This window comes from Ricinus communis, chromosome 8 (genome assembly GCF_019578655.1).
Source record: "Ricinus communis isolate WT05 ecotype wild-type chromosome 8, ASM1957865v1, whole genome shotgun sequence".
NCBI classification, from domain to species: Eukaryota; Viridiplantae; Streptophyta; class Magnoliopsida; order Malpighiales; family Euphorbiaceae; genus Ricinus; species Ricinus communis.
The window spans coordinates 12,910,440-12,926,959 of NC_063263.1; the positions used below are offsets into that span (position 1 = coordinate 12,910,440).

General features: G+C 35.6%; 2 protein-coding genes across 3 annotated transcripts; both read right to left on the reverse strand.

Annotated features, from left to right (window-relative positions):
* Positions 1-782: 782 nt before the first annotated feature.
* LOC8284342 (V-type proton ATPase subunit a3) lies at positions 783-9,364 on the reverse strand. The gene is made up of 18 exons (XM_002512919.4): positions 9,078-9,364; positions 8,788-8,832; positions 7,976-8,098; positions 7,783-7,890; positions 6,890-7,000; positions 6,643-6,816; positions 5,869-6,006; positions 5,546-5,653; positions 4,544-4,651; positions 4,288-4,436; positions 3,601-3,754; positions 3,186-3,346; positions 2,898-3,104; positions 2,598-2,781; positions 2,416-2,499; positions 2,123-2,316; positions 1,678-1,737; positions 783-1,349 (listed from the first exon to the last, which is right to left on the reverse strand). The coding sequence occupies exons 1-18, from the start codon at positions 9,207-9,209 to the stop codon at positions 1,145-1,147; spliced, it is 2,445 nt and encodes an 814-aa protein (XP_002512965.1). The 5' UTR covers positions 9,210-9,364; the 3' UTR covers positions 783-1,144.
* A 1,054-nt stretch (positions 9,365-10,418) lies between these two features.
* LOC8284343 (DNA replication licensing factor MCM4) lies at positions 10,419-16,033 on the reverse strand. 2 transcript variants are annotated; one of them, XM_015715206.3, is made up of 18 exons: positions 15,895-16,033; positions 15,137-15,781; positions 14,888-15,016; positions 14,730-14,811; positions 14,132-14,264; positions 13,976-14,047; positions 13,772-13,894; positions 13,574-13,687; positions 13,282-13,494; positions 13,077-13,175; positions 12,562-12,722; positions 12,215-12,311; positions 11,962-12,123; positions 11,515-11,595; positions 11,341-11,419; positions 11,101-11,237; positions 10,948-11,001; positions 10,419-10,835 (listed from the first exon to the last, which is right to left on the reverse strand). In XM_015715206.3, the coding sequence occupies exons 1-18, from the start codon at positions 15,917-15,919 to the stop codon at positions 10,761-10,763; spliced, it is 2,481 nt and encodes an 826-aa protein (XP_015570692.2). In that variant the 5' UTR covers positions 15,920-16,033; the 3' UTR covers positions 10,419-10,760. The 2 variants fall into 2 exon arrangements, with proteins under 2 accessions (XP_015570692.2, XP_025012061.2); XM_025156293.2 differs by having other exon boundaries at positions 13,574-13,894.
* Positions 16,034-16,520: the final 487 nt, after the last annotated feature.

Genomic DNA, 16,520 nt, shown 5'->3' on the forward strand with positions numbered 1-16,520 from the left:
TTCTTTAAGATACATGCAAGTTGTATGGAATAAAACGTAGGCGAATAGAATAAATTAAACGATTATATGTAACTGCAGATGAAGATTCCCATGAGCAGTAATTTAGCGCTGGTAAAAAATGCATATGTTTACTCTGAATATTTTTACTCTGAAAGACTCCTGCTTTCCCATTTTTAACTCAACAATTCTTAAATTCATGTGGACATAAGAAATAGTTCTGTTGAAGCTTGCACTTGCTTTTATGAATTATTTGCATTTACAGTGCTGATTGGTGATTAGGGTCGTGTTTCGTGGAGCCGCATTTCCATTTCATGGTAGGTCCACTTCCCAACTTGGCTGGTTGTTTCATATGTATCATGTCTGGAATCATAACCTGGATAGGCTGACATGAAAACTGGATACTTTCCATCCATGCTCTACTTTCCTAATTTCCTCCTCTCCTTGCAACCTTTTTTAAATCCACCGTAATTCAGATGGATGCGCACTTCCATTCATGTCTGCTACTTGCAAGATAATATGTCGTTCCTGGTCATCAACTTCACGCAGCCGTTCGTTTTCTACCGAGATCGTGATTTGGTTTGCAGACAATCAACCTTTTTTTTTTTTGGTCCTTTTTTCCTTGGTTATGCTTTAGGGATATGAAAAAGATTTTATGGTTTGACACATGATATGCAAACAATGGTAAATTTCTCATGGTAAATCATTACAAGAGTGATTGTTGCATAATCTTCTAAGTCCGTGGCAAATTCCAATGCAACAATATCATCAGAAGAATCTTTAACTTCCAAAAAGGCCACACCTTTATTTATTTTAAATAAAGCAATAAATAAAACGTTGAAATAAATTAAATATTCTAATTATTACACTCGGCCAGAACCACCATGACATACATCATGTGCAGGGTATAAATGTTTTCCACAAACTAGCCTGCCAAACATGGAACTGCTTATGCCTTCCAAAAGAACTAATAACTGGAAGGTAAAGGAGCAATGCTCAAGATGGTAGGAAGCTTCAACAGCTCCCCCTACAATATTCATAACAATCACTTCTGATCATGTTCAAATGAATAAATCAACACAAAGTCCATACCTATACACATTGAGCACCATTATCTTCAATCCCAATCACGGTTTAGTTCAATGCATCATTCCTCTTCATCATCAACCAATGCAAATGAAAAGGGATGGAATTTATAACCATCTCCCTCGTAGAATTTGTTTTGGAATTCCACCCAATGAAGACGCAAAGCATGGAGGAAGGCACTGAGAGTTTCCATCACCAGCAACACACCAACAGTTGCAAAAATAAAGACGATGATGCCGACAATGAGGATGATTACATTGTTGAACCTGCAGGATGTGGAAACCAGTGTCATAATCATCATTGTTTATACACGTGTATTTATGTTTCTTATATCCACTTGACTGCTAAGTTGCACACTAGAATAATCGCTTGCAATACAACATATTTTTAGCAGAAAATAGTTCAATAATGAGTGGCATGAATGCCATAGCCAGGATTGTCTAGGATAATTTCAAACGCATATCTTAACATATAATGACAGGCAAATCTATGCAAGTAGAGCTATATAACAATGGTGAATTCAAAACTATAAAATGAAAGAACTGATTTTTTACTCGACCATGTTATAAATATCAGATGGAGACTGTAACATACCCCCAAGCAAGGAGAAGAACCTTCTCATAGAATACACTTGACAACTCTGAGTGGGCAAGACTGCAGAAAGAAAGAAGCAAGATAGAGCATACAGTTAGCACTCTGTGAAAAAGCAGATGCATATGCTAATAGAAAACGAAAAGTCGACGGGAAGTGATCTCTCCACAATCAGCACCCTTCTAACAAGTAATATACAAAAATGGAGATGGTCTCCTTATGGCTTTTACGAAGAGAATACAGCAAGTTGGCATGTATGCACAAAATGCCTGATCGTATAGCAACAGTTGTCAACGGATTGTTGCATATCTACAAACAATGTCACTAATCCAGCATAAGACAAGTCTCAATAATGCAACAAACAAAATTGAACTGATCTCATCTGGGCTCAATGATTCGTCTATGATTAATGCAGGCTGATGTGTAACTTCCATTTTCTAGTACATACCTGAGTGCCCACAAACGCAGGTAAGAAGCTGTGTTCGAGACTGCTCCAAGTACAAACTCAATGGTATGTATCAACTGATGTACGAACACTTCGCTGAATTCAAACTCCTCATGACCATGGGAATCATGGTTCACCTCCACCTGAAGGGACTCTTCAGTGCTCTGAAGTGGTGTATATAATTGGCCTTGGTGCCTCTGAAAAACAAGACCATCAGCAGCAATGGAAAGAGAACCAAACTATAGCATGCTTAAATATATGAAGTAATACTAGACAACCGGACAACTACAGCTTACATCTTGGTGTTGCTTCTTCAGAAGCAAAGGCTTTGGAAGCAGCATCCATGGTACAGAAACAAGAGCCAGTAATAATAGAACAAGCTGAAAACAAAGTCAGGAGAGAAAGTTATAATTGTCGCATCTCATAATGGACGCATATGGAAATAAAGTGTGAAAGGAACTGAATAGATAGAACCAACCTGAGCTGTTTTTTGCCCAGGAAAAAGTTGGTTTTCCTCCAACTCATCTGTTGGACTCAAGAACATGTATATCATTACATGGTATAAATCAGCTTGTGAACCAGTAGACCACTTTAGAATTATAAGGAGTGATAAATAGCCAAACAAGCTGTTTAAAAATATCATTTGGGGAATGAATTGAAACCTGAAAAAATGCAAGAAAATTTCAGTAACACCACAAATCATTACACCACTATCATGACTCCAGGAAAAGAACTTGAAAGATGATGAAGCAACTAATTTCCATGTTATCAAACTCACCAGGTATTCAAGCTATTTCTAAAATATAATGCATTGAAGTAACTCAGTATAATTCCAAGATTCATTTGAGCAACTCCAATAAGGATTGACATTTTCATCTTCAAAGAGTTGAGAAATGGAAGCTCGCTACGAGTGCCGTGCCATACAGGATCCACACCAAATGGATAAGTAGGGCCCACCTTAATCAACCCATCCGTAGTAGCATCCCTGGGAAGATTCACGAAATGGCATTTAAATTAAAGATCATAAATGAAACTATACAATATATCAAAGGCTTAAGCCCAATACCTGCAAGAAAGGTCACGGCATGCATATGCTGAGCGTCCAAATAGCTCAAAGGGGACTGAGAAGAATTCGTTGTAGATTAGACCAGTGTAAATTGAGAAGAGGGCCATCAACAAGATAACATATCGACCCCCAAAGGTCATTTCAGTGATATCCCCAAGTTTCTGTAGTTCATAAGAATATTGTTCAATTAGATTCTGATTATAGAATGAACTATTGAATTGTTCTTGATATAAACACCACTCAGTAGTAAGACAAAGAATTAACCTCATTTTCCATAACATCCTAAAACAAACTGATAAAAGGTGAAAGAATATTTGAAATTTGGTGAGCTCAATGTTACATAACAATAATAATCAAACTAAACATGAAATACATAAATTGCCTGGCTGGTGAAAACGAGGCACAAAGAGCTCACCTGGCTGGAAAGTTTCTTTTCCCTGATTATAAAGACTAAAGTTGCAAGTAACAAGCATATTCCATGTCCCCAATCACCAAACATGACAGCAAAAAGAAAAGGGAATGTAACGATTGTGAATACACCAGGATTTGCTTCTTGATACTTGGCCACCCTGCAATCAGATGAATGAAACGGCATCTCATTTCCATTAATAAAATTGCACTTGGCACATGTATCAAACAAAAAGAATCATTTATGGACAAACGGCACACACATGCATTCATGTTCAGAAAAACTTGTCTACAGGTGAAATCAAATCATATGATGCAAAGAACTCATAGCAGTAACTTGCTGGGTTACATCGCAGGTAAATGAAACTTTGGCCACCAACTATTATTATTACCAGTTTACCATAATTACATGATGTTTATTGTAAAAACTAAGAATATGGCGTCATTAAATTGGACAGATGCCATATTTCTATTTTGGAAGACCTGCTAGTAACCAATGTTCATGTATACAATGTTACTCTTCTCTTTAAATTGAACAGCATGATGTATCAATGTCACATGATCAGAGGACAACTAGGAGGCTAGATATGCTGGCTCAAAAAGATTTATCACATTACTATATTACCAAATTACTTAGGTTTACAATCCATCTTCATTAACCAAAATGATTAGCAAGACTTAGACCAAAACTCACCCATATGAATCAACAATTTCTTGAAATGCAGAGGTAAACTTATTTGTGCGGAAGTATGTAGGTGGTGACTCCTTTGCGTGCAACACCTGAAAAATGGCCCCAACCTGTGAGTTGGAATCAAATGCAGCTCGATGCAATGCTTCCTGGATCTGCACATATCAAGTTCAAAATTTGTTCATCTGTAACCCCAAGAAATAATTTCACGGATGTGTTAGTTGAAATATGCATAGGACCCATCTTAAATTAAAAGATTTACCTGCTTTGAGGCAAAAACAGGACTCCATGCCTCAGCAACAAGACACTTTTTTGTCACATCAAGACTAAGCATGTTTAGAGTGTGGTATACGGATTTCTCCTTCCTTACCTTCACAAGTTCAGAGTAGCATTAGCGACTGTATGCAATCCAAACAAAGCAAAAAAAGCTTCTTATATGATTATCAACAAATATCTAAAAGATGTTACACAACAATATATAGGAGCAAAATTATCTTCACAGACCCCTTAGCGGTGTTTACGTCCTGCCTTATTAATAACGGAAAATAATCACAATGAATAACAGATGTTGTTCAGATGAATCTGACTGTCTGTCTCTTTCTTCTTCTGCATCTTCTTTCTTTATAATTATTATTATTATTATTATTATTTTTTAAACAGGTCGGACTGGGGGAAGGGGTCGGGGTTATAATTGGAGTTGGTCCATTGGGCCTCATCTTCATTTGGATCAACCAATCTTGTTTCTCTTTATGTTCCACCTCTAATTTCTGAAGATGCTACCAGTTTAAAATAAACTTATAAAGTAACAGAATAAGGATCCTAGTATCCCAAAATCCAATTTAGGACCCAAAAAGTAAAGTTGATTATGATGGCAAGCTTCAGATCAATATTGAACTAAATGCTGATTAATTTAAATTCAGAAATACAATTGCTTTTACAATGACCAAGATGGATTGTTTAACTTTATAATAAATTAATTTTATTTTTTTCCTTATTATTAAAAGAGAGAGAACATACTGCCAACTTCATCGCTATAAGACACAATCGTAAATTGATGTTACAAAATACTTAGTATGAGTGAGAGAGAGAGAGAGAGAGAATAAAGAACATGAATCAAGCATCTGTGACTGGTAAGTAACAAAGCATGCGGTCATGATGGGCCAAGAATATATCAAAACTATGCAAGGATGCAGAAAAAAAGAAGGGGTAGTTTGTTCTCCAATTATTGCATGTATGTATATGTGGTGTATAAATATGAACATACCATAGAATTCCACTGCACAAATTGATCGGCAATAGTCCGCAACAAATTGCTCCTGTGAAGTAATCCTGCATCTATGGTAGTCTTCAATTCTGAGAGTCTTCCAGAGACCTGAAGATGGAAGTAATAATGCATCACCAAATAAAAAAGGTTAGGAAATATGTTGAAACTTCAGTCGCATAGACAAAGATAACCATGCACAAAACAAGAAACATTTCCTTGAAGTGTGAAAAATTGAAGTTTCAGATATTTATATGAAGATACAGCTCTCAGAAATTAATTTCTAATTTTAAAAAGAATATCACAAAGGATGAACAATAACATACCTCAGTAATCATCTGATTTTGCTTGCCAAGATCCTCAGTGAAAGGATAACGATTTGCCCCAAAAGCTTCACATATTTTGAGTATTTTTGTTTTAGCTTTTTCTCCAGAAAAGAAGACAACAAATACGTTTTTCTCAATCTGTACATTGACATTCAGAAGTCAGAAAAAGATATGGAAGTGTGGGACATACAAATAGCTAAATTGAAAAAAAGAAACTCTGCAAGAAGCCCATGACAACAAAATAGTGAATGCAAATGAACTTTCAATAATCACACAACTATGAGAAGTATCAAGCAGCCTTACACTAAGACTAGAAATCTCTATTCAAATCAATAAAACACTGATCACTGGGTTCAAATAATAGTATATAAAGGCAAAAACATGGCCCTAACAGAAACTCAGACTTGTATGCCACATAAGTCAAAAAGTGGTTTTTGTTCAAGAGTCAAATCTTATTGGAACTGTCAAAGGCTTTCTACATCTGCATCGTTAAAAACAATGATTCTTTATCATAAAGCACCTTCATGAAAGTCAAAGTATGCCTGTATTTCTTAGTCACAAATGTTGTCATTATAATAGCAAAACGATAGCCTTCCCCTGCCTTTCCTTCCCACGGAATCAACTTAAAATAAAGGCGACTACCTAGATGGCAAATAACTAGGGCCATACAGAAAGCTCACATTATTTAACAGGCTAACTAGAAATTCTTCAAGAAAAAAAAAATAAACAGAAGTAATAATTTATCAATTAGCAAAAACAATGGCCAAAACTAACCTTCTCCCCTGAAACAGGATCGATAACAGGTTCCTCAACAGCAGCCTGCCTGAGAAATACATTGCCCCTGGTAGCACGGAATATAATCCTCTCAAATGCTATAGACTTGTCTTTGGGAACAAGACCAGTGAGAAACCCCAACTTTACTTGCTTTGATGAGTCAGTTGATATTTCCTATTCAAAATGCTATTAGTAAAACTGGGACACAAAGACAGGTAGAACACCAAAAATTTAAAAATATTCATACTTGATCTCCTAACAAAGGAGTCTCTAGTGATTCTTCACCAACTTGACCTGATTCCAGTTCCCTCTGCTGAGAGGTTGCACTGCTTAATGCTGAAGAAAAAAATTCACCAGCCTAAAAAAAAAAGAAAATTAGGATTTTGATTGATTTCATATAAAACCAACACAAAATTAATACTAAAATACCCATCTAAAAAGAATGAACATGAAGAGAAACGCATTCGCTATAACATTAAAATTCAGATGATCAATCTCTAAGAGAAAACTACGTAATTAAGGTAACGTGTGGAGTACAAAGTCCTGAAGGCATACTGAGGTAAAACTGCAGAAAGGCCACTTGTGAAATATATTTCACACTTTACACTGAAAAGATAATGAGCTCCGAGAACTTTTGTAAGAAAAAATAAAAAAATCTTAAAGCAACTTAATGACATCAAATGAAACAGGCATCAAGGTGATTGACAAGACCACATGTAAAAACTTACTTCTGTTGCATAATTTCATTTCCAATTAGCTCAAAGACAGCCAGGCAAGTGGTTTAATCCAAGGAGTAACTATTCATAGTTCTTAATTGTGCTGCTTGAACAGGTGATTCACAATTTAATAGCAGGATATATCATACACCAGTGGCATATTCAGGCATTCTTTTGCGAAACATAGCTTATTGAGTCCCCTGACTTCATTTATCTTCTTTTATTTAAAATAAAATAATCTTTCTGCCCTTTCCTTTCCCTGCATCCCTTTTATTCCACTATCTAAGAAAAAAAAATCTCCACACAACTACTAGAAGCTTCCAATTTTTTAAATATCAGAAATTCATGCCTTTCCATAAGAATTTTATTTGTTCTCATAGAACCAATATTACTTGGTGATAGAGGAAAAAAGAAGTAGCCATACCTTATGAAGAACAAGTTTATATTCTATAAGCTCGTTATAAGTCCGTTGTAATTTATCATTATTCGCATTCATTTCAACCAGCTCTGCTTCAAGTTCTCCAAGTTTTATCTGGCAGATGTTCAAAAAGAAGAAAAACGTTAAGAGCATGACAAACCTAAACATTTCCAGCTATTCAATCAATCTCTTGACATACATCTAGGCCATCCATATTGATATCATTTCGAGTCGTAGACTTTGATGAAGGGAAGACACCCGCTTTCTCCATTTGGTCCTTGAAAAAGCGTAATTTCCGAGCCATCTCTCCACATTTTTTGAGCTTAACAATACAAAGAAATAATTAAAAGATTTGCACTCCAGAAATTACCTTCAATTCTGATAAGAGATTTATATTATCGACAAGTGACATTAGAAGCAATATTTTCACAACATTACAGGGGCAGATGAAATATCTTAAGCTCCCTATATTTTTGTATGATTAATGATGTTGAATATATAAAACATGAGATGGTTAACTGTTTCAAAGGAAACTAAATGCAACCATTGGGAAGCTATTTTTCAACTTTTGATGTATATCCTAAATTCTTTTTTGGAATAAATCGTGTTCAATAGTTCAAATTTAATTGAATTCTTGCAAAATCACGTCAACTCTGGCACAATTTCATTTCTTTGAAAATTGCCTAGTTTTCTTAAGTTGAAAGAAATGAATTTTAGCAGCTGTAAGCTTTGCAAACACAAGAATTGACTAAATAGAGTTCAATTGCATTAAGAATTTTGCATGTTTAGATCATTCAAACACACTAAATTAGAAATTAAATGAACTGAAACCTTGTAGTTTTGGACTTTCCGAACCATTAAAAATGGTTGTCATAAATAGTTCAATATTTATATGAATTCTTCTTCAATTACTGCTAAGCTTCACGTTATATCTTCAAATTTTAACTTACATTATTTACCACCAGAAACCAAACAAGAAAAGAAAAATAAGCAAAAGAGACATAAGTGTACCTGAGCAGCATAAGTTCTCTGAAAAGGGCTCTTCTCGGAATTGAGCTGGAAATAACACGTCAAATTTGAAAAAAGAAAAAATCAGAAGCTGAATATATCTAATTAACCAATCACTAGCTAAATAAAGCTAGTATGTGAATTAATCAAAAACCAGATTTACATGGATTCCAACTAAATGAAAGAATGACCCTAGCCACGATAAAATCGCCATAATTTGGAATGCGATTGTTTAGGCAGGGGAAAAAGGAAAAAGAAGAAAGAAAACACAATTGAGTAGAAATTGTACGTACATCCTTGAATTGAAGGAGACCAAGGTCACCGAGATAAGAGACGGTGAGATGAGCAGACTCAATAGGAATAATGAGCTGCACCAACTGCATCGCCTCCGACCGGAACAGATCCATCGGCGGACAGCAACCCATTGCCGATATCCCGTTTCTTTGATTTCTCTCTTTCTCTCTCTCTGTGTCGCGTGATTATAGATACAGACAGTAGGAGCTGGATTTATCTATCTTTCTACTGATTTCTAATCTCTTGATTTCATTTAATTTATTTTTAGTATTAATAATAATAATTAACAGAGAGACTTGAAAGGACAGTGAGAGATGTCGTGTTGCTTCTGCTTATTGCCAAAAGGGTTCCACGTCTGCTTTCTTCCTATTGTTTGTCTATTACAATTGTACCAATTTTTAGGAAGTTTCTTTTCAATTATACCCTCGCTAACATCTTTTTCTTTCTTTTTGCTGCACTACAGGCTCCAGCCACTAAAAATACTAATCTTTTCCCACTCCTTGTAAAAGATGGCTTTGATTTTATATTTGCATCCCCGTTTTTGGATTATATTGGGATTTGACCCCGCATGTTTTGCTCTTTTTCAAATACGCACAGTAGGATTTCCTGAAATCGTTTGAATGTAAAATTTTATTATCTAAAATCCAAATTTGATAAGGAATTTGAAACATGAATTTGTACAAAGATATGTTCCTTGTTTGGAACAATTCAGGTGCGGTCATTTTCCACGGAGATTTCATAATTTTTAATAATACTTCACTTTTTCTAAAACTGAAAAAAATTGAATATTCAAATATTTGTAGGATATTTAAATAAGATATTCAACTAAAAATCAAGCAGTCAGTCATGGATTGTTAAAACAATATATTTAAATTAAATTTGACCGAATTATATCTGTATTTTTCAACCTTTACTAGCACATATTAAAATTCTACAATAAAATATCTAGGACTAATTTCACCAGACAAAAGGATAAATATATAACATAAATATTTAAATTTTAACTAATTGTTACTGAATTAAAATACTAATTTTATTGTTTATTAATTATTAGACCACTAAATATGAGATAAGAAAAATTAAAATTTTATAGCTATAATGCTCGTTGTCATTTAACATTGCCAATTTCTTACGAGGAATGCCATCTAACCTAAAGATTACTAATCAAATGATTTATTGGGTTATTTGGAAGGTTCGGTATAAAATTTCAAAATTTATGTTTCGCTAAGCTTCCATAAGACCAGAGTGATGCGGACTGGAAGCATTTCCTTAGCCATGTTCTCTTTTTTCTTTTTAGAGAAAAACAAAAAAGCAATTCAGCCATGTTAACAAGCCTAGAGTTCAAGAATATTCTGATCATCAAGATCCACGTGAAGCTCATCATTATCAACGCCTAAAGTCTATCCCTTGTACATATATAGGATTTACCTCATCCATTTGCAGGCTCACCTAGCCAGGCTGCCTAATCAACACTGCTGTAACTGTACCATCAAGGTTCATGGTCATGTGACACTTTCATACATGGAAGCAAAAACAGCTTCCCTTTAATTTCATAAATTTAACCCAACAAAATTTAAAAAGAAAAAGCTCGAAAAGGCTTTACAATCATCATATAACAAATGATACATACATGGCTTAGCAATACTTGCTAATCGTACACTAAGATTTGATTCTCTAACCAACTATATCCTTTTTACACTGTCGCCATGCACAACTACAAACCCTTCACTTGCTAGATTTGCAACTGCATTCCTCAGCTGAACCCCAAAAAAAAAGAAAAAGGTAAATTAACAAAATACATGTCATCAGGGTCAGCATTATCTTCTTCAAGTATGTTGGTGTGTGTGAGAGAGATAACTAAATACTTACATCTTGAAGATGAACTTCGTTGCTAGTGTTCTGCTTCTTCAGTTCTTCCAGTATCTACAAGATCAAAAAGAAGTATGTCCAAGTGTCAGTTGTGGCTGAAATTAACTAGCATTCATCTTTTTTTTCTTTTTAAATATATCAGATCAATTTTACCTCCAGCAAGCGCATTGAAGGTCCCCCAAGTTGCAACTTCTCCATAATAATGTTGCGGGTTGCTGATACAAGATTCTCTCTTCTCATCCTTTCACTTGCCGAAACTCCAGTTGTGATGAGATCCATATCAATAGTTCCTGTATAAAGGAGAATAGAGAAGGCATCATTACGTTATAATCCTGCTTGTATGGCCAGGTAAATGAAGTCAGAAAAATTAAGGGATGAGCATTAGAGAGTTACCTGTGGAATGATCCGTTGCTGACTGTTGCATTGCCACTTCCAGAAGTCGAAATGCCTCAATCACATCATGCTTCTCAACCTGCATGTACCAGAGAACAAAGGAAGCTAAAATTTCTGAAATTGTATTCCTAATGAAACAAGTACTGCTGACAGACAAAGGAGTAATATACTAACCCATTCTGAGAAACGTATTCGAGCCAGAGCTTCACTCAGGCGTATCAGACTTTCTATCTGCCTAGGTGTTGCAGTTATTACCTAAACAGGATAAGAAAGATGGGTAATTCAGAAAAAGTTGCATATATTTGTATCTTTAACCTTCAAAAAATAACTGTTAATTTGATCATCTTGGAAAAGGGACAAGGACGCGGTTGTGCCAATCTAGACAAGAAAAATATAAATGACTTGAGAATCATAGGAAGGAGATGATACTGATGAAAAAACAGTCATGGTCAACAGAAATTTGAGTGAATGAAATGGCACTATAATGTGTTAAATAAACAAAAGAACACCAAAAACATGGATATGCAAGAACAAATGGCTAAAAGGTTATTAAATGTATTTATTTTTATCTAACAAGATTGCATGAGAAATAAGTATGAAAAGTATATTATAATATCACACCTTTTTGCTACTGCCGGGAAAGTTCCCTCTTCTCCTCATCTCAACATATCCACGAGTCAACTCTTCAGCAGCTTCATCAGATAACTTTGGGTGAATATGCTTACGAGCATAACTCAAGTATGCAGTTAATGTAGCAATGTCTAAGACATTGTGTTGAGCACTCTGTAAATAGACAAGATTTGAAGTGAAATCACTGAAGTTGGCAAATAACTAATACTGGTTCTCAAAAAAGGTTTTCCATAGTTTATCAGACCTCAGGATTCTCAAAGTGTAACGAAACAATATGCTTGGCAAGGTGCCTGTCCGTTTGTTCGTCAGCCTTGTCAAGAATTAAGTATATTAGGTCAAACCTGAGAAAGCATCCATGATCAGATTCATTTTACCATTAACATATATTTGAAAGTTATTCCTTAGCCAATATGCACTGACTTGTAGCTGAAATGAAGAATGCCTTCATTTCCAAATTAGAAATTCGCAACATATTTTCTCGTCATATATTACACTCAAACCAGATGCATAAACGCAAGGCTGTAATCATTTAGCTAGAAGAAAAAACTGTTAACTGCCCCAGTTGCATAGCAATCGGATATTATCTCTTACCTGGACAACAAGGAAGGAGGAAGGTGTATGTTGTCAATTACAGACAACCTAGGATTATAGCGCGAACCAATAGGATTTGCACAAGCTAATACTGAAGTTCTAGCATTAAGGGAAGCAATAATTCCAGCCTTTGCAATAGAAATAGTTTGCTGTTCCATCACCTGGAAGAATTAAGATGAAATTAGACACTCCCATTATAAGAAGTATAACACTTTGTAATGCTACATAGACCATGTCTAATCCATGTCGGAAGTGAATGCAAGTATCCTATTATGTAGTCAGAAACCATTAATTCAGATCTTTCGTGGGCAAAACTTTTTATGAAACCCTAATATATAAATAGGAAAATAATCTCAAACATAAATAACTAGCAGAAAAATAAGTAAATGTTCTTTGAGATTCTCATTTTCAACATTTATGCAAAAAAAAATTATATACCAGTTAATGAAGAATTTTGTGTGCATAAACAAACAAAAGCGGCCAGCATAACACCGAGAAAGAAAAAGACAACTAACCTCATGCAACATGCTCCTTGCATTTTCAGACATTTTGTCAAATTCATCAATACAACAGATTCCTCGGTCACTCAGGACAAGTGCTCCACTCTCCAGAACCTAATACAAGTATATGATAAGTATCAATATCTCCCAAAAGTTTGCTTGCATGCAAGAGCCACTTGGATAAATAGAGAATATAAGAATCATAACATATAGTTAATACCGTTTCCCCTGTCTCAGGATCTTTGCTGACATAGGCAGTCAAGCCAACAGCAGAACTTCCTCTTCCGCTAGTATAGATGCCACGGGGAGATAATTTGTGTATGTATTGGAGCAGCTGGGACTTACTGGTTCCAGGATCACCAACAAGAAGGATGTTGATATCCCCTCGGAAGCTAGCACCAGATGGCAACTTCACAGCATTTCCACCAAAGAGCTGCATTTCGGGCAATCAACTACAATGTTACTTAATGAAGAATCATCACAGGCAGATTTTTCCAAACTCATACAAATACCTGGCAGAGAAGGCCTCTCTTCACATCATCAAGCTCCCAAATGTTTGGTGCCAGAGACTTTGTTAGTCTGTCGTAAATATCAGGCTGTTCAGAGAGCTCCTTCAATTGCTTTATCTGCAGGTTCAAACAAGAATATGATCCAAGCAGACAACAGTAACACAAGTTCTTTCCAGAAGAGAAAAATATTGACAAACATGCCTTAGCTTCATCAAATTGGACATCGTCCTCTGTTCTATGCAAGCCATCATCAATTTCCATAGGATTTTCCGTCGTCATTCTTGACTTGTCAGTTTTCTTTATATGAAGACAGTCAATGTAAGTCTGCAAGCAAAAGGAAAAGACCATTATATTCATGTCTGGATAGAATTCAACTCATATAATGTCAAAAAGATCTATACATGCCTTGAATAATGATTTTACAGTTCTCTGTGTGGGTCCGACTCTGACACTCATAGCTCTATAAATCCCAGTGACCTATAGAGAAAACAGAAATTCATTAATAGGAGAAGCAGAAGTTTCTAACCTTCTTATATAAAATACGATCTATTCTGGTCTCACCTCAACTCTATCACCAGGCTTTCCAGTATCTACCAGCTTGTCATGCAACAACAAGCTCACCGTGTGTGGTGTTCCTCCTTCAGGAATCTCATCAGGTGTCTCCTGGAGCCTCACAATCTGCTTATCAGCGAATCTAAAATTTTGAACCAGTTAGTTATGAATTATATTCCAACAGTACCAGGAAACCCAACTACTCAAATTTAAATCCTGTAAAACTGAATAGAGTTGGTCTTATTATATTAATAGACAGTCATAGATTTGCTTCCTCTTCTCCAACCAGGTGTAACATTGGTCATGACCTCATCTGTCCAATTGAAATTAATTTTGGGGTTCTATCCACCTTCGGGTGTTATCTAAGCCTTAATGTTATGTGGCAAGCTGTGGAAGGTTTAGAAAAGTTCTTTGGACTGCATAGAATTAGTAGCATAAAATTGTTTACTGAAATACTAGTATAGCTATTAAAAGTGCATACCTAGAGCATACATACATTACAAAAGAATGAGAATCTTGAAGTAAACGAATTGTGAGTTTCAAGTCCCAAAATTGAAACAGGACAGAGACTATTAAGCTTAGCAAATCAAGCAAAAATAGTTATTACCTGCACCGATTATGAAGCAATGTCATAGAGTTTCTAGCAAGGCACTCTTCCTTCGAGCAATTTGTAGGTTCATTTATCCTTCCTGATATCAGTAATCATAAAGCAGTTTAACACCACAGAAAACAACGCATGCAAAACTAACAGGTTGCTGCAGTTACCTCTATCCACAACAATAGGGTCTGATAAGTAGCCACATACAAGGCATCTAAATATTGCTTCCCTGATCTCTGGTATTATAGAACTGCATCGAATTATCATTCCTTTGAGCGAAACCATCTTCTCGATATCTAATCAATTTCCACAACAATCTATCAGAACTTCCAGTTCAAATAGAAAGAAAAATGTTACAGCAATCAAATAAAGAAACATGAAAAGCCATAGGACAGACCAAAGAAAAGATAATTTACCAGAAGGGTTAAGATTTCTCATAGTAGTAGAAGTCTTGAGATCAAAAATCCTGACTTGAACATGCTTGTCGAACAAAGGATTAATCAAACTAACAATATCCATCAAAACGATATCAAAAATAGCCAAAACCTCAAGTGGATACCTAACCATTTTATTATACAAATCAGAATCATAATCAAACACATCATGCCCATCAACATCAAGCCATTCTCCTTCAATTTCCAACACTCTATTTATCCCCTTCATATACTTCCCTTCTTCAAACACCTCAGCCCCTTGACTTTGACTTTTATTCAAATCCCTGAAATGCTTCAAAAACATTTGTATTTTGCCCTTCACATCCTGCACACTAATATTAGTACCCCAAACAAACGTAGGGGTGGCGTCTTCCATGTCATCGCCTCCTTCGGAGGAAGGTGGTACCCCTTCTGACATGGAAGATGGAGTTGACGTGGCAGCATGGTGGCCATTGGATCTGCGGGGAGTTGGAGTTGATTCTGAAGCAGGAAAGCGGGATTGTGGAGGAGGTGGAGTCGCATAGGCAGAAGCAGAAGATCTGCTTCTGCGCGTGTTTCCACGTGTAGCTGGAGATGAGAATGTGTTGCCGATTGGACTTGAGAATGAATCATCTGGTGATGAAGGACCTGTTTGGAGGTTAATTCAATTCATAAGTCTTTTCTACTGTAAGATTTGATTGATACACGCGTGCGTATAGATGAAAGACAAAAGAGACAGAGAGGGAAAGAATGAGATTTACCGTTGTTGAAAGAATCGGAAGCCATAGCTGCAAAGACTGGAAGTGAGAGGAGACGGAAAACTTTTGGTGAATGGAGGGAGGGAATTAGGGATTCAGTTTTCTTTTTTTTTCTGCTTTGGTGGTTTGGCGGGAAATGGAGTGATGGCGATTCGCGCCAAAATTCTTAGTGGGCTCTCTATCCAGTTTGTTACTTGGACTTTTAATCTGAGGCCCGTTTAGTATAATTAGGCGTAGGCCCATCTCGCTGAAAATAATTGGAGGGGACAGATAAGATAAGGTTGGCACTAAGACCAAATAATTAATTAAGGCCCATATTAAGGGTTTTGTACTGTGAAAGGACTGATTGCATTATGTTTAGTTAAGATAATGGGCCTGTATATGAGGTTGTATCAAATAGATGTTTTCTATATAAAAATCATATTGAAGATTTCTTTTCATTTTTTTTTTTCTTTTTGCAAAATTAATAATGTAATCTCATTTTGAATAATTTTTAACAAGTAATATGCTTAAAATATCCACATCCACCATTCATTAAAAAGTCAAAATTTATTATATATTTATAATTTCTTTTACTGAATTATAAATAAAAAGAGCGATATTTAAATTTGAGACGTTACTCAACTTGA